The following is a 27109-nucleotide window of genomic DNA, read 5'->3' as shown; positions in this document are numbered from 1 at the left end:
ATTGTTAAAAGGTTTTTGGAATTTGAGTGTACGCTCACACTAGGCTAATATCACCCAATGCCATGCTACAACGTATAATGTGAAATCTGACATTAGTTTAACATATACCTCAAGTTTAGTAAGTAAATTTTCGTACCAATAGGCTAGGATTTCTGTATCGACAAATAGCAGAACCGTACGACTATTATAAGCATTAATGAATTACAATTTATATCGTAAATTTTAATCTACCGTCATATCAAAGAAAGAAGGATTTAATAAAAATATGTCTATAATAATTGTTCAAGTACAATACATAAATTACTTTTAGACTAAAAGTTTTAGTAACGTAAATCGGGATCAACATATATTCCTATATCGAACACCATGGTCTTGCCGCGTTCGCTCTTCATACGTAAGTTGACGAAGGGGAAGCCGACGCCGCCAGCTGTCACATTGACAGATGATTTCGTGTGAAGTGGGTCCAAAGCTTGAATGCCCTAAAATAAAAATATTTCTATCAAACATTTACCCACATAAAAAAATATATATAAATATCAAACATAATTTTTGCGCTAAAACTGACGATATCTCTTCAGATAACAAGCGTCGTGACCGGGATTTCCCTTTTAATTGAAGTCTTCAATTTTTATTTAGACAAATAACAATAAAAAAATATATAAATTTCTTAAATTAACATTACGTTACAAAACTGTTCAATTCATGTATATGTCAACATTCGAACAGTCGTGTTTATTAAATAATTATTTGATAAATATGAGGCCTACTTCGAGACCTTACTCATATTGTATCAGTTTATAACATATTCTTCGCTCAAGGTTATATTATATTTATTATAACTAAATATGTAATAATTTTAATTTAAACATAAGATAATGAAAATGACAATAATTCAAAACTATTAACATCGACTTACCCTGATAGGTCGGTTATCTGGTGTGTTGTAAAAGAAAAATTTCACCCTTTTCATAAATGGGAAACCAGCGTATTCGACTTTCGTTTGATTTGCCAAAACAACGCGATCAGACACGTTCCCTAACACTAAATGTGAAGCCTTCACACTCAAATAGGTCACGGAACATATAAAAAATATAAATGTTATACGCATTTTGTTATTGCTACGTGCGGTGAGGAGGAAATCTCGAGTTCTTCTGACTTATGACTTGGAGGGTTATGAGTTATCGCGCATTTGTGGTGCAATCTTGATCTACAAACAACATATGTTCACCCGCCATTTTGCCTATTTAAAATTAATTAACTGCGAAGCATTTTATAATTACAAAATATATTAGTTATGTATACATATACAAAAGATATATTTCTTCGTTATCAAAGAACAAAATGTGAAACGAAGTTATTTTCACTTGGAATATTATCTATATTTTCGTTACTCTTAGATCAAGTTTATTCGTCAACCTAAACGGGGACAGTTTTAATTTTTTCATTATTATATCCACACAGACACGATCATAGATGATTTTTGTATATAAAATCATTGGTTTTCTTTGATAAAACTAATTTTAACATTGCAACAAATCCCGACGAAATTTCTTATTCCCAACGACAATGTCTTTCATATTGGATGTACTGCGGTCCTGATGACATTTCATTAGTAATACTCGATGACGTAATGACCTGGAGGTCGTTTAATAGGAATTTGAGTGACTCATACAAATAACCGACCCTGATTATTGATTGTTATTAACAATATTATCAAGAGCATTGTCGTGTATATATGAATTCTATTAAATTAAATATAAAAAATAAGGTGAACACACATATGTTTATTATCGAATAATTGTAAATTTATTTGCCATTTTTTGTATTCAGCACTTAATTTTTACATCTGTAAGTCGCATCGACTGTCGGTAGATGGCGTTAGTAACATGATATCATAAATTTATTTAAAAGACGAATCAGTTTTACCACATACTTTTGGTACTTTCTTTTTAATTGATATTTTTTCATTAAAGTAATGAATCTTTTTACTAACCTACCATTATATTACTTAAATTTTTTCACGATCTTCAGAACTTCACGCAGTCAAGCAAACTTGTACCTTCTTAACAATAAACTGGGCTAATTTCAATCTTATTTACAAATCCAATTCCAGGAAATACAAGTTTGTACAAATATTTTATTTTTAACTGTTTTTAAGCCATTACAATTTCTATTGGCCATATTTTGTAATATGTTAAATTGTACAATGACTATAATTAGTGACAGTATTGGTATAAAAAAAGTATTATCGCTTGCCTGACTTCGCGTTTTTTATTATTTCTATATTACGAGATGAAAATTTTCATGTAAATACCCGTGACCGCGGCTGCTGCAACGTGCAAAGTAACGAAACGTCGGGAGCGTATAGTTTAAAATGATAATTTTTTTTTATTAAATGAATACTCGCAAGTCTTAGATATTTCACAGTATTGAATCTTTGGTAAAAAGAACATAGAATATTTTTTTTGACTTTTAGTATATTTTAGCTTTCGTGACAATTCAGGACGAGTCCCGGACAAAGAAACCAAAGGGTCTCACACGTTCAGCATCTCGGTGACTCAAACAAAACCACTTTTATTCATTTATTTGTCTGTATATTTGTACAAAATATGTTTTAGGAGAACATTTTTGTAGATAACACCAAAAAGATTATGAATTTTAGTTATGAATTTACTTTAATTAACTAATTATATGCTTTAAAATAAAGGTATTTTTTTAATAGATATTTTTATTATCACAGGTCCTGCTTCAAGAAATCGCAATATTCTTTTTCGAATGCTATCAGAGCGCCCTCTGTCTGTAGCAGGACGTTTTGTTTCCTGAGGTTGTCTGCGAGCGAGGTCTGCTTGTCAACCGTCACAGTGAGAGCTCTCACCCTGGCCTCCAGCCGGCTGATAGTGTTTTGTTGTGAGGCTGAGAGACTGCGGCTTGACTCGCGGAATTCCTAGACAATAACAATATTGTTTTTAATAAACAAACGACATAAACACATTAAAGTGTAAAATTTTCGACCTTTTCTGTAATCTTAGCTGTATCCAGTTGTTGTTTCAGCGTTGAAATGACTTCCTCCTGCGAGGCGCACCGAGCTTCGACGCCAGTGTTCCTAGACCTGATCTGCTTCAAGTCATTTGTAAGTTTGTCTGTTACACTTCTTTGTTCTTTGAAGAGACGTTCCTTTTCCTTAATTTCAATAACAATGAAATATATAAAAAAGTAATGGAAAAAACTTCATACAAAATATATTCATATTGATGTAAATACAGTTCAAATTGAAGTCGTAATGCACATACATTAAGTTTATTTTGCATCACGCTGTATTTGGCTTTAATATCAGCTATCTCACTCTTCATGTTGTTGTCTCTGTTCAATAAAGACAGTCTCTCTGCCTCAAACTCGGCTAGTTGGGTCATATGTTTGTTACACTGCGTCACCTTTAAATACAGGAACAAATTTGTTTCATGAAGGTGCCATTTTGACAAAGGGACTTCACGGATTTTGGAACTATCGTTATTTGCAGATAGATGGCGTTGTAAATAAAATTTATGTTTAGTTAAATTACAAAAATTTTGTTTTAATCTCATAAAACTACGAGATGGAATGATGATTTATATGATATAAAGCTTTTTATTGAAATGTAATTCAGTTATAAAATGTTCCGTCAGAAAAATTACTAAAAAATCTCTTCACGTTACCTTTTTGTCTATGGCCGCTTGCAGATTATTTATTTGCTCTTGCATTAAATTCACTTTCGCCGACAGAAACTTACATACTCTCTCCACCGTCACTTTATCTGTTCAATAAAAGATACTTACTTATTCATTTAGTGAAATATATCTTTAATTTCAAATTGATTTTTGTTACCTTTTAAAAAAGCTGGCGGCAGGACATTATTCTTAACATTAACAGATACAAAGGCATACAAAAATTCCAAATCATTATTTTTTTTACTTATACAATCACACTTTCTCTCCAGCCAGTCTTCTGTGTGAGTGCATTTCTCGTGCATTCCATTTTTAAATTCATTTCCCTCTTTCACTACCAAGTTTATATTTTCTAATTTCAAATCATCATTTTTTATTTGGTTTTCTGTTTTACTTCTCAAATTATCTTTAATAAAACCTCGTTTGTGTGATCGCTTTTCTGTTAATGTCGAGTTGTTTAAAAAATCAGAAAATATATCTCGTTTTTCCTGCAAAGAATTTTTTTTTAATGTTCTCATACGCAGATCAAACAATGTATTCTATAGTTGAATTAGTTAAACAAATGATCGATTTAATTCTCTTTTATTTTTTATTCATAATTAAGATAAATAAAATATTATTACTAAGGATCTAATGCAAAACTGAACTAAAAGGAAAAAAACCATTAAAAATAGATATCCATTTTGATAGATTAATTTTATTTAATTATGTTGCCATAGTAAATTAATGTTTTATATATATTTCCTAACTAAATAGTACTTATGGCAACATTTTCAAAATAAGAAACCTTTATAAAAAGAAAAAGTATTTGCAATATAAAGAGAAATAGAAATTAAGTATATATCAACAGGTAACAACACAAATAGCTTAGATGGCTTTATCAAGAATATATTCAGTGTTTTAAGGTCTAAATAAATCTAATTATTATAATCTGTCATATTTCTATTTCTTTTTTTCTATATCCGCTATGCTACAGGACATAAAAACACAGAACGACTAATATAATGAAATATTTTTTATTTTTCTTCACAGTTGCTATATAAAGTAATACATACAAACTCTTATAAATATTTCCTACAAGTTATATATATAGATCATATGATTTTAAATATATGTCTAAGCTCTCAATAAATAAAGCCCTCGAATGTTTATGTATGAAATAGGTGAATTTAATAGTAAAAATTACAATATTTTATATTAAATATATTAATAAAATTAAACCTACCACGGCATTTTCGATTCGTTTCAGTAAATTCTCGGATTTCTTTTCCAGTTGCATATTTAATTTTTTGAATTCATTCTCACGAGCCAGTAGGATTTCTGAATCCATGTTGTATTACTTTGTATATTTAATATAACGCCCAAGTTATTTCGAACTCAAACTTAATATAAAAGCTGAGAAAGAAATTATTAAGTATCGACAAGACCACTTGACTACCAAACAAAGCGACGTTACTATGGCAACGATGTCATTAGTCATAACACATCCTACATCGTAAGAATGAGAGTCAATACAATAACTTTTATTGGTTTATTTAATTACCTCTTTAAATTCCATCAATGCCAGATAAAAGTGGTAAAATTTATTTAATTTGAATGCAAACGTTGTAACAATTTTGGATTAAAAGCTCTTATTTTATTTGTTGTTGTTGTTACACTGCTGCCATCTGTTATTCGTGATTGTAAGTTTTAATAATTAAGACAGGCGTCAAAAACAGCTGTACACGGACCAATGGAAACAGGTTATGCAAATGTCAATAAAAGCGACGTAGAATGTTGACAGATTGCTTTGTCTCCCATATGATTCAATACAGGAAAATGGGTTGTATTCCTTTAAAAAAACTACGTTATTACGAATCGTTTTGATGGGAAACACTTAAATTTGATATACCTTTTACATATAATAGCTGAACTTTCGATAAAATCCGATTTATTTAACAGCGTGTGAGCGAGATATACAAAGTGAGAACAGGATAAATGTATCTCACATTATGCGTTTGGAAGATTTTAAATCGATTTACCAATGAGAATTGTGCTGACCAGCTGACATTTTTTTAGTTCAGGACTTCAACGAGTGTCGATAGCACGCTCGTCTGCTGACGGAAGCTATTTGTTTTAAATAAGACATAAAGAGAGCGTTTTCGCTACGAACATATTGATAACAGTGCATAATGCATTTAAAGAGAAAAAGGAACGTTTACCGAAGTGTTATATTATAGCGTAGGTGTTAATGTGTGGAGACTAGACGATCTTGCTTGCTCAGAGAAGGTTTGTAGTGAAAACTCTTTGTTTTATTTGTAGTATAATACCATATGTTTAGACATCTCACAGCCAACGCTCCGCTCCATCACGAGGCTTGGACGCGTTAGTTGCTTTAGAAAGTCAATATAACCGTAGCACAGCTATAATACAACCGAATTAAAACGCTCGTTAGTAAACTTTGTTATAAATTACAATTGCATTACACACGGTCGCATTATGCAATCGGCGATAATTGCGAAATAATCAGCTGATTGCTGACTAACAGCTGTTTAAACGTTAAAAAAAAAAAACAACCACGCTATGTATCTTAAAATTATTTGTAAATCACCGCTAGTGATGTTCATTATGTTTATCGATAGAATTCTATCCGCCATTGGTTGTTCGGTAACATTTGCCAAGTCGATTAGTCAATTTGTTTAGTTCCATGACACTATATACGCGACCTTCGTCCCTCGTCCACGTGTCTGAACTCTGAATATATTATATAGAATGACATAACTATTTAATTACAGTCATTATTTTTTATTGAGTTATTTATTGTTTGCTTTATTAATATAATATTTTTTTTCGTCTTCTTCATCTAGCGCTTCTTTTAATTACAATCGTTTTTGTTACAGTCGTATTATGTTATATTAATGTATGAATTTAAAGTAAACGTAAGTAACGTTACAGGAAGTCGTTAGTTATTTACGCGGAGGTATTTTTATTTTTCGCTTTCGAATAATTGAATTTAACCGTACAAAAATTATTATTAAATTTTTTTAACTATTATTTTATACGATGACTTTAGTTTTAACCTAACATTAGTACTGGTTATGTTTAATTTTGATTAAAAATTTAGGTTAGTCAGTATTAAATTTTATTTTTATTTAATAACAATTATAATATCAATGGATTTATTTTACGATAGTTTTTCGTTAAAAAAATTAAGTACTTTAACGATACGTTTTAAAATTGTGAAGACAATTACGTTACTAGTGAAGATCCAAAATAAATTTATCATTCGAACTTATTTACTGTGGTTTATAGCTAAGTGAATTGATTTCAGCGTCTCATTAGATTTTAATCATATATTATATATATATATTTCGCTTTAAAGGACGTATTGTGTGGCAAAAGATGTACATTAATGTGTATTGTGACCGGTTATGTTAGATGATTTAATTTTGTTAGTAAGTGTATTTATTCCAATCTATTGTCGTACAAGTGGTTATAGTTAGGTTTGTCTTGAACATTTTCTTGACGGTCACGAGATAAGATTTGTCGGATGAGATTTTTTTTTTCGTAAGAATCTCACCTGTTCTTCCTGGTTTTTCATATCGTTCTCGTATCCGGATGTTTCAGAGAGCCCGATTTATAATTTTACTATATATGTATATTTTTGTTGTTTTAAATAACAACCCAGTCTTGGTAATTAACTCGCAATACTCTAAACTATTCTTTATATGACAAACCAAATGCTTTCCTACTGAAAAAGTTTTAATTTTATTTACAGAAAATTATAAAGTGTCAAGTTTAGACAAATCGGTTCAGGTCTTTCACGTAATGCGAGCAACATACACACATTAAGATTCTCATATAACATGCAACATAAATCACTTAATAATAATAAAAATATGATTTTTATATGTTCAACAAATATTAAAAGAGAATTTTATTTGTAACTAGGGCATTAAATGATATCCACACAGTGACGCAATCTGCGTACCGTGACGTCATCGCTGTGACGTACAACTCGAGGCTTCATTAAACGGGACACCTTACTATGATCTAGAGACCGTGTCTTCTGTTAGATCCATCTGGATGACTGAAGAGTCAGAAATATGGGCCTTAATTTATTTATTTATTCATTTATTTATTTATTCATTTATTTATGGATTACCAACAAAAGATACATTATTTACAGCTTTTTAAACATGAGCTTGCAATATAATTTGAATGTTCTTCCGTCTACCGGTCACCACGACGTGTAATATAAATCATGTCAAGTAACACGCCTTAAATGGATCATTATAACTTTGCAAACATAATCAAAATCATATACAAATAAAATATTTAAAATTACAATGTTCGGCCAAAGTGTAATGCCAACATTTAGAAAAAAAAAATGACGTCATCGCATAATTAATGAGCCAACGTGAAAAATTTGCTAGTTTCCAACAATTAGTCTTGTATATGCATGAAAGTCTTTCTACCGAATATAATTTTACATTCATTCTCAACAGCATTTATTTACTTAGTATGATTTCTTTTTAGATATTAGATCCTTATGTACAGCTATACATAGGTCAGTATATAAGTCACTTGTATTGGTCTAAATTGCATTTATATGCGATTAGTAATGAATGAAGATGTGTCATTTAATTGTGAGATGATGTGAGTTGATTGTTTTATTACGTAATTGATAAAAAAAAGCTATGAATAAGATTATTTATATATATAATGATAACATATGTGAGGGAATAGCGTAGTAAAGGCTTACAATAATAATTTACAGTTATCGTGACGAGTTTATCGACACCGCCACATCACTAGTTCAATTTTAGCTCAGAGCGAAAGCCCTTTATTGAGGTCTGTAACCCCTTAGGGCTGATTCCTTTCTGTTTTATTCGATGATGCCAATTACGAGAATTCGCGAGTTAAGCTACGCTGATCCCGGTCGGTAGTTCGATGGGTGGCCGGCATTCAAAAACGTGTATTATTTTTTTCTATATCATATAATAATATTAAAACTAGTTGTATTGTATTTTTTGATTGAATACATTTGTATAGCGGATTGCTTTCGGCTTCGACCTTGGAAGGTACATGACACAGGTTGAAGCACTGGAAACAAAAGATCACTTGAGAATAAACGTGTTATATATATATATATATATATATAAATATACTGGTGTGTCGGTTTGTTGTATTAAAATAACAACGTTTATTTAATATATATATATATATATAATTTTTTTTTGTCTTTCAATACTATTAAAGTAAAGTCGCGAGCTCTTCTAGTGCGTGAAACAGTAAAAAAAATTAATATCACTTGATACACTGAAATCGATACAGACGCTATGTTAATTATATTATAATATATATATATATATATTTCCTTTTTCACAACATATACACACTAAACTATATATATATATATATATATATATATATATAATATATGATTCATTGAATAAATATATTATTTACAATAATCATAATAGTTATTGTTTAAAATAATAGTGCCGTGACATAATTTGTGTATTGTTCCCGCATTACGATATTTAAGGCTTTGATATGAAACCTCTATTCTTATTACATGTTTCGATTGTCACACTAATAACGGACGGTTTGTTGGTTCTTATTAAAAATCTATGCTTCACTGGAAGTTGTATGTGTTGAGATTTAGCGTGAAAATTAATAAGTCATTTTAAATAGAGGACTGAAAACTAAATTTTAATAGTAGTTGTTAATATTCTATTAAAATATTATCTATGTATAAAATAATGTATTGGGGGGCAACAGCTCATTGGACGGGTTGGCGGTAATGTGCCGGGGGTTCAGTGTTATAAAATTGTATAAATCTAGATTTTAAATGTATGCTCCGTGAAACAAAAAGCATTATCTCGGCAAGGGGTCTGAGTGCGTCGCTGAGGGTTTTTGGAATCTCATCCGACCCTCGCCCCATGTGAAAACTGTTTTTATTATTACTCTTTAACATAACCACGGATGCAGATGCCCTAGGACGAGCTCGCAGTCTAACGTAAATACTGACCGTGATATAGTTTTTCGTTTTTACGATCAAAATTTATGGTCTTGCCTTAGTTTAACTTATACCTAACAAGATCTTTAATTTCTTATCAAAATATAAAGTCCGCCAACTTATGAGTCCGCCATTTTGGGTGTAGGACGACCTCGTGCGATTATGGTTTGTAATTTGAACTAAATGTCTTTACCAAATTTAACACAATTGGCTGATATTAAGACAAGTGCCCAAAAATTTTTAAGTTACAGTAGAAGATAATATGCAAACACATAGTTTCAAGAGCTGACATTGATTTTGGGCTTGAACTAAGACTGGTAGTGGTTACCTCGTAAGGCAAATTGAAAGAATAATAGTACAATCACATAGCTGGTGTAAAGGCTTCCAAAGAAACTACTGCTACAGATTAAATTCTACTGGGTTTGTCACAGAAATGGTTTATCTACCGAGAAGGCAGCAAACAGGAGTACCATTCGCCTGTGAAGCGCTCGTCGTAGACTATGGGCGCCTGAAATAGCAGAGCTATTTTTTGCACGAAGCCGATCTTTCAAGTACTTATTCACTGTTCCCTTGAGGAACTCCATACAGTAGTCCCTTGGTAAAATCTCAGGAGGGACTTCATTCCAAAGCCCCAGAGTTTGGGATAGGAAATCTCTCTGAAATCACGCTGTGCCCCATTGGGGAAGCAAGGTATGAGGATGAACTTCCTGCTAATCGCGAGCATTGCAATGATAAAAAGTGAATTTTGCCATCATGTCAAAACAGTTTTTCGGCTATGTCCCATAACAGCGACCAAAGAGCAACAGAGGGAGTCAAGATCTGTCCTGAGGTTTAACGGTTCAATACCGAGCGAGAGCGGAGGTACATTAACAATTCTCGAAACTCGTTTTTGGACGGAATCAAAAAGTCCCAAGTTGGAATAACACGCACAAGCCCAGGGAAGTGAAGAGTACTCCACGTTAGGTCCCTTTTTTCGTTTTATACCGTTACGATTTTTGTTCCGGGATAAGGTACTGCCTCTCTTAAGCACACCAATTTCATTTTATTGGGTGTATAACTACGAATTGATTTTTTTTTGTTTGGCGTAAATTCTAATTATAATTTCTTGATTATTTTTTTGCATACGCGATATAAAGAAACTTCTGAATCCTGCGAATGCAGGTTAAAAATTTACGAAACTAACCCGTATTGTGGGCTAATTTGACCTTTATATACCGCAATAAATCTATAAGTAATTTTCAGAATAGAATAAATAGTTTCGGAGGAATATCATCATAGGTGGACCCTAACAGCTGGTGTTCTGTATTTTTCCTCTATATTAATTATATTTCGCGCCACACATACATACATCCTAGAGGGCGAACGAACCTGCAGTATAGCTATTAGTGTTAAGTTTGTCTTTTCGAAGCTAAAAATAAGATCCAATATTAATAGATCTCTTCCATGTTGTTTTTTACGTTGTAGCGTGTATCAATACAAACTGGCTGTACTTTTTGTCCGAGCGGGTTCAACGAACTCCTCACCTGATGGTTCAGTATTCTGTTTGTTCGTAACGGATTATATATATATATATATATGTTTATATATATAATTACCAAGGTCGCTGAAGGTGTTGTTAAGACCACTATTATCTTTATACACTACACTTATACTGCGATACATAGTATTGAAAACTATGTTACGTCTGTCTGTTCCTTCCGGCCAATCTACCAAACTCGTCTGTTTACTGAGTTACAAGAAAGGGTTTAATTTAAGCGGACGAGTCACTTGATATTGGAGTGTTTGTAGAGGCAAAGTCGCGGCTAACAATAGTGTAGATTACAACGAAATTGGAATTAATGTTTTAAAGTTTTCAAAAGTGATCTTTATTGAGTATAGATCTGGTACGTTGAATCCTTTTTTTATGTATGTTTGTTTGTCACGCTGTAGTACTGAAATTTAATAATTCTTATATATAATGAGTATAAGGTCTATTTTATTACAATACGTCCTACTTATAGACGAAATATCTGTGTGTGTTTGTTATGCTTGTCGCAAAAACTGCTTACCTGTTTCTTGAATAGTAACATATATAATATTACTTCCTTACTAACTTAATACCGACTGTTCGATGGTTTCGTCATCGATAAAACGTCTACGTTCAGGTAACCGGAAAAAGCTCGGACTAAGAGTATGGATGTTAGATATTAATATGAGACCTCATATACAATTGAAAGTACGATAAACAGTACTATCCTTTGACGAAGTCGGTTAAAATTATTTTTGAATATACCAATAACATCACGGCACTGAGATCATTGCACTTTTTCATGCGGTTATTAAACCTATGGTTCCGCAACCAATGACCGCCTCTCGGATCAGCTTCGGCCTTCATTCATTTAAATATCTAGCGGCGGTTGTGTGTATGTTTGTTTGCACGCTTACAACCGAAACTATAACTTATAATTCAGTATCAATATTTATGTTGCTTTATTGTGTTGAAATTAATTATTTTGATAGTTTTTTAAGAGTTAATTATGTTATATGTGTAATTTATTCTTATTATTAGTTTGTAACGTCAAACGGACAGTTACGTGTTTAATGTTAATGTGTGTTACTGCTGTGTGGATTGATTTATGAATACTGGAAACTGTGTGTATTGATTCAAACATGTGTTAAGGATGTTGAAGTGTATATTTTGGTTTGTGCTCGGTTAGACGTGCACAGATTAGTTATCGACCTATGTTCTTAGTGTGAGTGCTTCGCGAACTGCAAACGGACAGTGTCAGTGTGTTCGTGTCTAAGTTTATGTGTAAATTTATTTAAAAAATGCAATATTTCTTTGATTATAAAAAATTGCATGACCTGAGTTCCTGTTAAATATCTTAATTCTTGAATATTAAGATATACCGTGATTATATTCTAAAGCTATATTTATATATATTTAATATTAACTTACATTAAAAAAATATTAATTATCTTACAAAATGATGACAAGTAATCCTTACATATGAAATTTAAAGCAATAAAATAACTTTTTTTTTAAATTTTAAAGCAATCAATTAATAGTAAATTAATTTAAATTGAGGGTAGAATCAAAAATACATCAGCTGATCGCGTCAGTGTGGTGACGGACGTTGTGGTGTGCGCACGTGTGTGTTATTTAATGTTTATTCTTTTTATATAAATACAAAACGATTTTTAAACATATCCAAAGACGATAACTAACGCTATATATTTTATTTAGAGGAAAATGTTCGTTTATTTAGTTTTTATATGATACGTAACTACATATGATTTATTATATGTTTATATATTTATCTAAGTCTCGCCACTCTTATCCAGACTCCACCACCTGGTCTATATTTCGGTGCTTGGCCTGTCTAGACTGAGGGTAGATCACAAAGTGCCTGCTACTCCGTGTCCAGTCTATTGTGAGATCTCTCTGTGAAAGGACGTCTCATGTTCCCTGTAAAAAAAAATTATTGTTTATCATATAAACGTATTTTTGGTTATTTTATTTATTTAATATGTTTATTTTATAATTTTTATGTAATTATATTGCAATAACTTTTTTTTTTATTATTATTATAAATACAAGTTAAAATATTCAGTGATACGTATTTATTTATAATAAATAATAAACTTTAAATGGCATTAAAGCTATAATCTCCACGAGTCTGGGTGAGGTTTAGAGTCGAGCCCGCGTCGCACCGATACGGGTTGTTGGGCATCAATCTAAAAGTAATTTATATATTATAATGTTGAAAGTGCATCCGACCCCCAACCCCCAGTCTAGACGGGGGGGTGAGGGTAGGAAGATTCAGGTGGAACCAGCTGATCCGTCAACAATATTAGTTGTACTCTCGATATAATAAAGGAAGGTTGTGTATTTGACTGTATATACATATACACAATATTCAGTATATATATATGAAGATACTTTTTATATACTGTATATATAATTATTATTTGTTTTATTAATTTTTTTTTATAATATTGAAATATTTTTTATTTTATTACAAGTGTCAAGTGGTGTCAGATATTTTCGCTATGTTTTGTTTATTTGGACGGAGTGAGTATTAGATTTTTAGTAGATCAATGTTTTTCATATATATTCATATACCTACTGTAAGTTAATTATTTTAGTAAAAAAAATATATAGTTTGTGATGATTTTCATTTAATGATAGGTGACTTTAGCGAGCCTTCATTTAAATAACGCTAATATTTTCGGATAGCTGTGCCTTTATTGTTATTGTATATGAACATGCTCCCGGCTGTGGTCACGGTTGCTGTAGAGTGACCGAGAAGTCGACATACAGTTTAAAATAATAAAAAACGCGTCCTTAATCCGAATATATTAGTTTTATTTAAGATTTTCATTACTATTATTTTTTTTTTAATTTTAAGTTAAAACTCATTTGGTCTGTAGCATTATAAGATCACGGTCTAATTTATTAAAAAAAAACTTTGTCTTTGTCGTAAGCAATAAGAAAATAATTGAATTTTTACAAAAAAAAATTACATACTTTAATATGAAATGATATGTTCGTAAAAAAGGTTTCTTTTTGTGTCTCCAAAATTCCATAGTTTCCAATGGTTTCCAGAAGTCTGGAAGCCCAGTACCTATGGCTAGGTATTAGGTAATGAGATCCGTCTAGTCTAGACCTCACCTCGGTCAACGTTCAGACAACAAAGGCTCATGCTTAATATGTGAAATGCATTATTGATTATTAATTAATGACAAAAATTAATAAGTTAAAAAATACTAAATAAATTTGTCCGACATTAAATACATAGTTATGTTGAGGCAAGAAATTTTGATATTAAATTTTTTTATGTCGAAAATTTTTAGAATTGTCCGTTGTGATGGAGTATATTTTTTTTTAACTTATTTTTTTTTTATTCGAAAAATATTTCACTATATATAATATTCTTACAAAATGTGTGTTTCCTTAATAAGATATAAAAAATATTTGAAATAAAATTACAATAGATTATTAAATTTTCACTATATTTAAACCTTTGTCTCAGTACTTGTTTAGGTTTAAAAAAAAAAAATCGATTATAATAACATCACTAGTGGCTTATACATTTATATTATAATAGTCTATGCTCTATACGGCTTTGTTATTATTCTTATTTAAATGTAAATATATTAACTGTTTGAAAAAAATACTATTTTTTTCTGTCTATTACAAGATGGCGGCCATTAAGTTTGACACGATGTATAGTTATTGAAAATGTTTTTTTAATAATATTGTTTTTATTGTTACAGGTGAGTGTGATGTGTTTCCAAACGCAAAGACACCGGATGTTGGTCCTGAGGTAGTATTTAAGAATATATCGAAATATGTATATAATAAAATTCAAATACCTATTTAAATTTAATTGTCATGATATAATCATGTTGTATTAAAATTTGAAAGCGTAAAATCATACTACACGTTTGTAACGCAGTCGGTTAAATTGTTGCAAACGTTACTTTCACCGTCACTCTCTACTACTTTATGTAATCCTGGTAGTTTTTTTTATTCAATGAGAGAATTATTTCTTATAAAAATATTGTGAGAGCATAAAAGTTTATTTATATGTTTGTTTGTATGATCGAGATCGTCTCAAGAACTTATCTATTTTATGAGTTTTGTGTTTTAAGAAGCCTAAGGCTCTCTATAAAGATATAAAGAAAATTATGTAATTATAGATAAATATTAAGTAGAATACCTTTTTAAGCTATCAGTCATAAAATGGTTTGTAGAGTTACAAAATCCCACAACTATAAATAAAACCTTTGCTTACAAATCAGTCTAATAAAAAAAAACTTTAAATTGAATCTGTATTTCTGCTCGCTCACGTTACAAAGTACTAGGCTCGCATAATTAATTAAGAGATGAAATCATAGTATATGTCAATTGTAATTTATTTCACGCACACTTAACATTATGGCGTTGTTATAAACGTATTATAATTTTGGATACGCGTGTTTAAGACATTTTAAAACGTGATATTTGAATTTGTGTCAAGGTTCAAAACGCGTCGGGCATAGACAAACTCTAGACCAATTGACGCCGACTTTGTATTTACAATCTATTCTTCAGAGATAATCATTTGAAGCGCTGTATTTAGATGTGATACTATCACATATTAATCTCGCAAGCAAATTCAGCGCTTGCTAACGTTAGATTCTAAAATAAAAGCTACTTTTTATGTCCTATTTTGAGCTTAGCGACAGCGTATCTATGTCAGAAGGGCCCGGGGAGGGATTGTGACGTAAAAGTGCATTCGAATTTCGAAATCTTTCCAGTTGCTACAACGGAAATAATATTCTATATCTTTACGATAAGGTTTATTATTATCTGATTTAACATCCGCTTACCTTGATTATCTGTAGTTATTTAGGAAGTCGCACGCGATTATCAAATTTATGCGTTTGTTTTAAAGTTTATTTTTAAATTAATAACATTATTGGTTATTAGCACGGATCACCATACAAAGGTACTTCGGAATCAGACTCTAGAGACACAGTGTTCAAACACAGTGCTCCAGATAATGAATCACGGACAAAGAAGCTATTGTGTATCGGCCTAGAAAATATTTTGAATTGTTGATTCTTGAACTTGAACTTTACGACTAGGAAATAGAACTCGCTTTCAATTGGTCTGACATTAATATTGTTTTTTTAGAACATTTGACGTTTATGTTTTCCTAGTACATTTGCGCCATTTAAAAAGGTATATGTATATATGTATTCTTAATACGAATATTCTTTATCGATCGAAATAGTGCAAAAAATAAACTTTAGGGCCATGAAAACTTATTTATTACTGAGTAAACAAAACTGTAGACTTTGAAAGGCATCCCAAATAATAACTGCAATATCATTTATTTATTTTTAAAAAGACTTAAGACAATATTATAAATGTTATTAATTCGTTCGTCTATTGTTTTAAATATTTAACAGGTTCTATAAAAACAAAAAAATAATTCGATTTTACAGTTCATAACAACAATAAGTATCAATTTAGTACATGACAATATAATCTTTCATACTTTGGAATAAAGTTGAAAACAGCATAAATATATATTAGAACAAAGTAGTTTACCGTATTATGTTAATGACACACGCTTGATCATCTGGGTCGGGAACGGCCATGCTGCTCACACGACGGAGATAGCTATACACATGATACACGTGTAGGACAGAGATCAAGCAATGTTGGTCAACATTGGCGCGCGAATTTAAATTTAGAACTTCCGTGTTTTCTATAGGTGATGGCGTCGTTGCCACATTCGAGGATTGCTTTATCCACTTGAATTTTACGCAACAAATTACATAAAAATCTAGAACACGTGTTGGATAATTCGCGAAACTTAGGATTTCTAAAGAAAGTTTACATTTAGAATACACGTATTGCAAATAACTACATATGTAGTTATAAACCGATGATATTAAAATAGGAAAACAATTGAGGTACGTTTAGTAGAAATTTCAAAGCGCCCTTGTGATAATACGATAAGATTTGCAATGGCAGTGATAACGCTCTGGGCTATTAGGTCACTAAATTAAAAAATGTTGCTTGATTTTGTTTTCATATTCATTAAAAAAAATGTCTTGATGGCATAATATCGAAGAAAGTAAACATTGAAGTTTTAATTCTCTGGATTTTATTAAATACGTTATATTGTAAATAATAAATTTAAAGTAATTTTTTGTATAATATATATATCATAACAGTGGACACGTGTATATAGTGTGAAGTTTCTACTACACTGCTTTGCCAATCTGGACTCTGGTTAGTATATTTCAAAAGTCACAGTGTATAAAATATTATTTATTTCCTGTGTTGATTAATTTAACACACTGTGACATTATAATGATTTTGTTTACACTTGACATATCATTAAAATTATCTTTTTAAGTGCGTAGAAAGTTCTGGAAATGTTATATGTAGATATAAGGAAAATTTAACATAGATTAGAGACAATTACTTTTATTGGTACTTCCCAAGGAAAAAGAAATAATGCGAGAACATGAATTTATCGATGAATCATATTTTTCAAGATTTATCAGTTAACATTTTTTTTAAATATTTATAATAAAAAGTTTGTTTTAAGAAAAGAAAAATTGCTGAATGTATTTTAACGAGAAATAACAAAAATATTCATCACTCAGGAATTAAACATTCAGGGTCGCGGTCAAAGTTGTGGTAATTAACTAGTTACTAGTGTAATGAATATTATAGGTATATATAATTTAACCTCATTACTAATTTACCTAATTGTTCCTATTTCACCTAATTTTTTTAATCTGTTCTGTAATATATTTCTAATGTGTCATTTCGATAGACATACGTCATATTATTTTGACAGTGACTTTAGCTGTGAACTAGCTATAATTGAATAATTAATGTTATTAACCTTCATTACTGTAAGGGCGCATAAAAATTTGGTTGCAAAACGAATCAAAAAATTGAAATTTAACAAATGCTCTAAATTGGTGGACTGTTGCTAGCTCCGACATCTAAAAATAGTGCGATACTTGACAATCAAGCGCCTACAGCGACCCAGTTCTGCAGTCGCTGGACGCACATCGCTTCAAGCGGCGTATCTAGGCCATAGGGTGCAACAAATGCCGGCCAAGGTTGTTCAAAACCACGCCCAAGAGCGTTTTCGTTTCAAACAAAAGAATTTTTCACATTAAAATTTACATATATTTAACGAAATGTGTGTTTTATTGACTCGATATTTCATAATCTATGTACAACTGTCAATGACGAATGATGTAGATTTTTTTATTTATTCTTAAACACAATCACATACTTATACTGCCAGTAAATGCATAAAATATTATTAAATATAAAATAACGTCTAGTTAACTCTGCGACTGATTTTTATTAACTTTGAAACACAAAAATGTGTGTACTGTCTAAATATTTTTCAAACGATTTTGAAATAAAGAATTATTTACGTTTTTCTAGCGTCATCAAATACTCATACAGTTTAAAAATTATAGATAACAAATATGTTATAAAAAGGATTTATTAAGCGGAAATAATATATCAGTATACTGAGAAATATATAAAAGTAAAATATATGTATTATATACAACAACATCGTAACTATAATATAAAAAAACAATTGCATACACCGTTCAGAAATTTTCGTTACATCACGTTTGCTCAGTTAATTAAAGTCTCAGTTTCGAATCTCGTCTGATATTTTTGATTCATTATTATTATTTGTTGAGTAAATAATATAATTATAGGGCTTTTTAATTATAAGTAGTTGTCATATTATTTATTGGGTTTCCTTAGTTTCTCTCGCGATTATCGATCAATAATTAAAATGGCGACCTTGTAAATTGAACAGTCGTTTTTTTATATTGTGGATTTATTGTAATCGATCTTACTTCCTATATTAATTATAATATTTTTCATCGGTTATATTATAGTCTTTTTATTTTTATACTTTCGGTTAATATAACGTTTTTGTTTTTCTTTATAAAACTTCAATTCGATATTTCAAAACGAGGTAATAATATCAATGAAAATGTTATTTTTTTTTGGAAATTTTCCCTCTATATTAAATCATGATTTATATATATTTTTTTGATTTTGATTCTCGCCTGTTTGTTGCTCTATCACTAAAATCACTTAACGGATTGTGACGAAACTTTACAGTAAGTAACGTAGCTTAGATATCAGAATGAGTAATGGGATATAATTTATCCCGGGTTTCTGTATAGTTATCTCAGGATCAAGTGATCACAGTTGTGTTGTGTAACAAATCCCGTGACTCATCGTCGATGTTGCTCTCAGTTACCATGTCTATTGCTTTTTAAATTTTTTATCATTTATCTCTCAGCCCAATTCTGTTATACGACAAAAGTCGTCGCCAAAAACCATTCGATAACATAATCAACAAAATGTATTTAAATTATTAGTTACTATAACCATCTCGATACAAATGTTTCCGATCCATCAAGTAAAATTTTCAACGTGAAAACCAACAGTTTGAAGGTTACGAATACTAATACTAAGTTAAATAAATACACACTAAGTGTAACCTTGTTTTTAACAGTAAATATCTTTTATTTCCACACCACAGCGCGGTGGAATATTACGATTAAAATATTTATGATATAATAGAAAATATTTGTATTGTATGTAGATGCATAGTAATGAGACCCCTCCCCCCGCGGGCACCTCCCTGCTCCTTCAGCTCGGAAGACTGGTGGTGAGAGCTCGGAGCCCAACACAGAGGACGACCGAGGAATCAACCAGCCACCAGGTAATAAACCGTCCACTAGGTAAACCACAATCAACCGGTCGTCAGATAGTCAACCATCCGCAAACTAATTTGGCAGTCATCAGGTAATCTATCATCCGCTAGGTAATCAACAATCCACTAGATTATCAACATTTCACCAGGTAAACCATCCAGCAGGTAATGAACCATCTTCCAGAAAATCAACCAACCAGGTATTTAATCCTTTAAACCAACTAGCCATACCAAGCTATAGATGAAAAAAAAATTGTCTCTAATTTATTTACTTGAAAAGTAATTAATAATTATGACATATGTTTTTCCTTGTTTTTTAATCGATTCAAATGATTCGTGTATTAATATTGTATTTGACTGTGAGAAGATTTTTGTTTGGGGGCCCGAGGGTAGTCGAGGCCTCTTCATAATGTATATAAAGAAATATCTCTTGTAACGGAATTTTAATTGATTCCAGGTGACCACCCAGCCTAGATCAGATGAACCAAAACCGGGAATCGAAGCGCAACTCACCAACCACGTCCAAGCCTTGTGGGACGAACAGATACCTATATGTATCGAGGTAATAAAGTTTATATATATATATATCAATGAATATATTTTAATATATATATATATATATATATTTGTGATTTTATTATTGCAGGTCCTACTAGCTCCAGACTGTCAGGATTGTTATACAGCTCTGAGTCGCACTGATGATGCAGGGTTGTACGAAAGACACTCACAGAGGGCGCTGTTGTTGGAGAGATGGACCATACGGTCTGTTGCTAACAAGTAAGTATATATATATATATATACCACAATTTCCTGTAATTTAAATTCTCGAGCAACAACGGCCGGCCATATCGTACTATCACTTACCAATGGAACTAAACAGAAACAGCCAAAATAGTATTTGATAACGTTATCTTAATGGTTTGGGAAAGACTTGTATTGATAAAACATTGATAACAATATTTATTTTATTTTAGTGTGTTTATTGTTTATTATATTTATTTTATATAATATTAATTTGTGAATCGATTGCAAACAAATTGCAAATCAATTTGATAACAAATTGCATATCAATTTGAAAATAAATTGCAAATCAATTTGATAACAAATTGCAAATCTAATTCACTATATCCTGACCTTCATTTGACTCGATAGTATAGACATGTTTTATACATAATTCATAAAGATTTTTAATATGAATTTTCAATCAAATCTCATGTACCATAGAGAATATAAAAGTAGGTCACATTACAGCATCATTGAGCGAATACCAACAACAAATTTGACATTTAATATGTAAAAAGAAATTATTTTTTAATACAGATAACATTTGATTCAGCATAATGCTTGTACATGCATTTAAATAGGTTCAATTAAAAATCTAATAACTTAAAAATTTTGTACTTCCATTAGCTATAAACTAAATAAGATATTGGTCCAGGTGCTGGTAAAAATATAAGTGGTCTTCTTTAAATAAATAATAAAACGTCCGACAGATGATAACGTTGACACTGGCTGAATAATCCACGACTCCAGTGCGGATGGAGCCTTAAGATGAAAAAAAAAAATAGATTGTCTTTAAAAGTTACTACTATATAATAAAATGGAATATAATATTAGTTTTATGTTCCCACACAGATTAGTGACCCAACAATTCTCATATATTCAGTATATATATATATATATATATATAAATTTTGCATACAAGTATACACCTTAACAATTTGGTTGTCAGGGCTTATGAAGGCTTTCACCGTAGTACGTTGAGATTGTACGGCTTCATGCCTACTTACTATCAGTTTGAATGACGGCCAAGCACTATTTAGTGCATGTAACATTGTATTTAACATCGTAATAGCGAGAATCACTCAGAAAAATGATTTTTACTTGTATTCAGATAATCATGGACCAAAAGTCATAGAAAATGTACATAAGCATTCGTCCGTCTATATTTGGTAATACTCCAAAAAACAAGTCTATTTCCTGTGGCTTCGTCCGCGTCTGATTATAAATAGATTTCGTGTAAACAAAAAATCACGTCTGTAAAAAAAAATGCAGTTTCTGTGGACTAATAACTTTATATTAAATAATTATATTGCAAAACTGTGACTTTTCATAAATTTTATTATAATATTTCCAAAAATAACAACTTTGTGCCCAAAACTGTACATTCCTATATAATGCATGGTCTACACTGAATCTATTGTTATATGTGACGTTTGATAGATTTCTGGTCGATATATGCTGATGATGTCCTTCCCCCAGGAACCACGACCCGTCTGCTATCAGCTCCCACTGGTTGCTATCCGCTGTGCGTTCTCAGCTCCACTTTTCCCAGCTATCCGCGTGGAGAGCTCGTCTAGAGGATGGTCCCGCAGAGAGAAGGTACGGCGCTCATAGACATAGAACAACCAATCGATCGATAATCAATCATAATTTACAACGTGAAAGGCATTATGACCTGGAAGTTTAAATCTGTGGACCTAGAAAATTTAATCTGACTATTAAATGAGATAACATAAAAAATAAATTTATATCAGATGATACAAGATGAGAAATTCATCGACACGAGCCGGAAGCACCTGTAACTTCTGGAATATCGTTCCAGAGGTATTACCAATTAAATACACACGAGTCTAGATAATTTTTACTTGAGCATAAGCTGAACGTTGGTTTAGGGTTACGAATATAAGTGACAGAGGTTCCGTCAGCTTTGGACGTCGGTGGAAATTTTTTAGAAGATTTGTTTATGTATCAAAATAGATTATTTCTATTATAATACAAGAATAGATTTATGTGTTTGAGCTCGCCTACATTATCTATAGAGACATCAATGTAAATAAGATTATTGTGGTTAAAATAGGATATCTAAGAGATATCCGGAAGTATTTAAAGATAGAAGACAAAAGGCGTCTAATACTATATTGAGTTTCGGAGTTTGGAATATGTTGAAGCCTTCCATGGCTGTTAAATAGTGTTCGCGTTTATTCCGAATGTTTTTTTTTCGAGCATAAAACTTATATTTATGTAGTTTTCGTTATTTTACAGGAGAAAGCTGAGCCGAGAGACATGTAACTTTAAAAAAATAGAAGCAAACTGCGATGAGACAGAACTAGACCGCAAGTTAAACATCGTCTACTCCATAAAAACACCGGGGGAGAGCTACAAACTGGCCGACTTCAACCGACCGCCCAACAGCCACAGGTTCCCCGTCACCGGAATAGGGAACAACGTGTTCCTGAAGGTCCTGCTGGAGAGCCTACCTCGCCTGGACGACATCCCCATAGTTAAATGTACCTGCCAAAAAAGACGAGCCAGTAAGGAAATACCGACCAACGTCCACGAGGAGCTGGTGGGCAAGCTCAATGATCTCACACTAGGCCCGAGGAACGCCAAGAACGACGCCACAAACACAAGCGGCAGGAGACATTCGATCATCATGCTGGAGGAGAAGAGGATCCTCGACGACAGGATGTTGACGCCTTGCAGCGAGAGCGGCAAGCACAAGTGCAACTGTGACGAGGAGTCCGACGACAAGAATCACAGGTCTTCCGCTAGTTTAAGCCAACAGGGACCTAAGAAGCTGGACGAGAGACGGCTGAAAGAGATAGCTAAATACAAACGCCGTCTGAGGAAGGAGAGCAAGCTGAAAATGTGCGATAGCACCTCGTCCGAGGGCGAGGGCCTGAAGTCCAAGGAAACACATACGTCCATACCGATCCTACAAGCCGCGAGATTTGACAGGTTCAGGGCGATCGGCTGCTTCAGGAACCAGATGTATCTGACGCTGCCGGCTAGCAGGATCGAAACCAGGTCGCCGTTCATGGAGACGATAAGCATACCGCAGGCCGAGTTCAGGCGGACCAACACCGTGGGGACCCAGACCGACGAGTTTACCTGTCAGTGTGGAAACCCCCTTACCATGAAATGTCCGAGCTGCTCCGACAGGGGCATGGTCCGGTCTGAAGGCAACTTCAACTTGGCGTCCATAGAGAACGGCGCGAGGCGGAAGTGCGAGGAGGACGAGAAGGCGTTGAAAAAGCATAAATGTGATAACCCTAGCAGTAACTCACAGTGTGATATAAGTTTAGATAGTTCTAGTGATAAGTGCGGTATTATAAAGAGGCCGAAGCTGAGACGGTACTTCCCCATCGTGGACCGTATCGAGAAGGTCATAAGTGACAGGTTCGCGCAAAACAACGACATCCAGGAGCTGAACCTCAGAGACGACGACACGGTGTTCTCTCTGCCCAAACCGGAAGCGAAACGCCAGAAGACATATTCCATTAACGAGGACTACGTGCTATACGAGAAGTGTGACTACGGAACCTTCGACAAATGCGACCAGGATTCCCCGAAAGACGCCGAGCCAAACGGTTTTAAGTTCCCCGACCCCAAGAAGGGGGGGCAGGACAATCAGGTGCCCTCCCCCACAGAGATGGACCGATTTCGCTGGCGTTTCGATTCTGCGGCGTCCATGGTGTTCCACAACAAGACGGGGCTCCCCTTGACCAGCAGCCCCGCGCCGCTGAGGAGAGGCAACAATTGCTTTGACTTTGACGACTCTATTAACGGCGTGTCAGGCATTAAGAGGTAACATTTTAAAGTTCTTTGCAATATATAAAAAATACTGAGATATTTCCTTGTTTAAAACACGTAAGGTGTCCATTTTGAAATCAATACATTTATATAAAAAAAAAATTAAATACAAAATATTGTCTTCCATATTAAACAAAATTCAATCTTCTAAATAATAAAATTTGTATTTTCCTATAAAAATAATGTATTAATTATTACGTATATGTTTCCAGTGCTCTGTTTCATCCTATAAGCCCCCCCTCCGGGGCCCCCGCGTCCCCCGCGGCCCGCACCCCCCCTCCTCACAAGCAGGCGCCCTCACACAACAAACTCAGGATGGGACCCAGCACGGGTCTACTGGGTAAGGATATTCTTTTAGTAAACTCTTTATAGTTATATATATATATATATATATATATATATATATATATATGGCTTGGATATCTGATACATATATAACTAAGTATATAAGAGTTTTATAATGTATAATTGTGTAGAGATAACACTAGTTTTCGCCCGTGGTGTCACCCGACTGTCAGCCGACAGCCAGCGCCATCTAGCGCCTGGGACATGTCACTCGGATAACAATATCACGATTATATGTGACAGTCCATACTCTATATCTGATATCCGAGCTGTAACATAGGAAAGCTTCATCAAAATCCGTTTAGTATATTTAAAATAATTATAGCATATTTTATAACACAGGGAGCTTCGAGGAGTCTGCCCTCAAGGGTCGTTTGGAGCCCGTGGCGACCGTCCACGGGTTCACAGCTGAGCTGGGGGCCTCGGGGGCCTTTTGTCCGCCTCACCGGAAGTTGCCAGTCACTGTGTTCTTCTATGCCCCCGGAGGAACCAATGCTCCTTACATGGTAAGACTGGTTTTGATAAGTGATTGAGTGTCTTATATAAAATATTTAATAATATATATATAAATATAATTATAGATAGCCATTGATAACTGTCAAACCTGTATGTAATCCAGGGTCATATCAACCTGGGCGCAGCCGGCTACCGCGTGTCCCGCTCCGGGACGGTCCAGGTGTCTCTGTTCAACCCTCACGGCACGCTGGTCAAGATGTTCGTGGTGTTGTACGACCTGACCAGCATGCCGCCGATGGCGCGCACGTTCCTCCGCCAGCGCACCCTGTACATGCCGGCCGGGGCGGAGCACCCGCAGCCCCACCTCGTGCACAAATGGCTTAGATATCTGATACATCTGAGGTTAGTACTGGCGTGATAGAGACTCGTCGTCTGGACTTATTATAATTTTGTTTGATTATATTCATTGAGGAAACTGTAATATTTTATTTAGTTTTTATTCATAGTGAGAGTATATCTCGATAGTTTTTAGTGATAACGTATTTTTCTGTACAAAATAAATATGATGTCCAAATCATTAATTATCATAACCAACAATATATATATATGTATATTGGTGAAGGGATTTAATATGAAGAGGTACGTTATGTGTCACAGGTTCATGACCTCGAAGAGCGGCAAACTCTACCTCCACACGGACATCCGCATACTAGTTTCAAGAAAAGCCGATTTGGATACAGCAACCGCACACTCGGCTCTGTTCCGCCCGCTGACCAATCCGGGGACAGCTGGTCGTGATGACAGCGAACCGACCAATAAGAAGACAGCAAAAATAACATCCACCAATGGGGACGCCTCGCGGGATACGAAACCATCCAGCGTCACGACATCCACCAATGGCGTGGCAGACCGCGAGCGTCACGTCACGGCGCCGACCAATCGCACGCCGAACCGCGTTTTCGGCGGGTGCAGTGACTTTGACAGCGAAATCAAAAATGAAATGCGCGACTTCGGTTACGAGAATCAAAACGGCGTGTCTTATGAATTGAGGAGTTTTACTTACGCCCCGGAGAACCCTAAATACTCCCCTCGATAATATCGGGCAAGCTTTATGGACATTGTGTATTTGTTTTTTAGTGCCTGTCGATGTACGTATTAATTTTTGTGTTAAAAATATGTATGTACTAATGAGATGAATATATTTTTGGTTTTATAATACCGTCTCTTATTTTCTTAATGTTTTAAACAAACGTTCGAATAAGTGCCAGTGTTTAGGACTAGATTCGTACATTCAATAGGATAGTGGATAATGTTTGTAAAGTACTGTGTCAAATCCGACTGATATCAATATTATCGCGTACTACAAAAATCGAAACAAATTGTGCACATTTAATACAGAATAAAACATACCTATAATTGAATTGCTATCAACAAGAAAGTCATAGATGAGAGATAAAAAGTTTACTCTCACGAAAATAATGACATACATAACATTCAAGGTTAAGGCTTATAGATCTCAGCGGATATCGCAGAATGTTCTCGACATTTACCGGCAGCGCCATCTCGTGACGAGCGGATGAAACAATTAGCTATACGTTAACTAGCACATTCCTATTGTTAATGTTTGTAAACAAGTAGATGTTTTTAAATGTTCAAATTTGCGTATATAAAGGACGCTAGGTCGAGTTTGAGTGATGAGACAGTCCCTCGAGAAACGACATACTAGCGTTATTATCTGTGATCAC

The 27109-nt window shown here is 33.2% G+C and overlaps 3 protein-coding genes across 6 annotated transcripts; 1 reads left to right on the top strand and 2 right to left on the bottom strand.

Annotated features, from left to right (window-relative positions):
* Positions 1-253: 253 nt before the first annotated feature.
* On the bottom strand, positions 254-1356 carry LOC116776375 (uncharacterized). Its single transcript, XM_032669575.2, has 2 exons — positions 917-1356; positions 254-479 (listed from the first exon to the last, which is right to left on the bottom strand). Exons 1-2 carry the CDS (start codon positions 1106-1108, stop codon positions 321-323), a joined length of 351 nt encoding a protein of 116 aa, XP_032525466.1. The 5' UTR covers positions 1109-1356; the 3' UTR covers positions 254-320.
* A 1347-nt stretch (positions 1357-2703) lies between these two features.
* On the bottom strand, positions 2704-16219 carry LOC116776171 (testis-expressed protein 9-like). 2 transcript variants are annotated; one of them, XM_061525265.1, is made up of 7 exons: positions 16063-16219; positions 4927-5096; positions 3862-4189; positions 3693-3790; positions 3291-3431; positions 3013-3180; positions 2704-2944 (listed from the first exon to the last, which is right to left on the bottom strand). In XM_061525265.1, the coding sequence occupies exons 2-7, from the start codon at positions 5029-5031 to the stop codon at positions 2735-2737; spliced, it is 1050 nt and encodes a 349-aa protein (XP_061381249.1). In that variant the 5' UTR covers positions 5032-5096; positions 16063-16219; the 3' UTR covers positions 2704-2734. The 2 variants fall into 2 exon arrangements, with proteins under 2 accessions (XP_061381249.1, XP_032525172.2); XM_032669281.2 differs by lacking the exon at positions 16063-16219 and having other exon boundaries at positions 4927-5640.
* Positions 5748-26580, top strand: LOC116776170 (atos homolog protein A). 3 transcript variants are annotated; one of them, XM_061525263.1, is made up of 11 exons: positions 17003-17157; positions 17422-17479; positions 19857-19976; positions 20425-20529; positions 20614-20744; positions 22230-22349; positions 23013-24557; positions 24776-24903; positions 25251-25414; positions 25528-25766; positions 26022-26580. In XM_061525263.1, the coding sequence occupies exons 3-11, from the start codon at positions 19857-19859 to the stop codon at positions 26458-26460; spliced, it is 2991 nt and encodes a 996-aa protein (XP_061381247.1). In that variant the 5' UTR covers positions 17003-17157; positions 17422-17479; the 3' UTR covers positions 26461-26580. The 3 variants fall into 3 exon arrangements, with proteins under 3 accessions (XP_032525171.1, XP_061381247.1, XP_061381248.1); XM_032669280.2 differs by lacking the exons at positions 17003-17157; positions 17422-17479 and adding an exon at positions 5748-5969; XM_061525264.1 differs by lacking the exon at positions 17422-17479.
* The last annotated feature ends 529 nt before the right edge of the window (positions 26581-27109 follow it).

Source organism: Danaus plexippus, chromosome 28, assembly GCF_018135715.1.
Source record: "Danaus plexippus chromosome 28, MEX_DaPlex, whole genome shotgun sequence".
Classification (NCBI taxonomy): domain Eukaryota; kingdom Metazoa; phylum Arthropoda; class Insecta; order Lepidoptera; family Nymphalidae; genus Danaus; species Danaus plexippus.
This window is presented reverse-complemented; position numbering and strand designations above follow the sequence as displayed.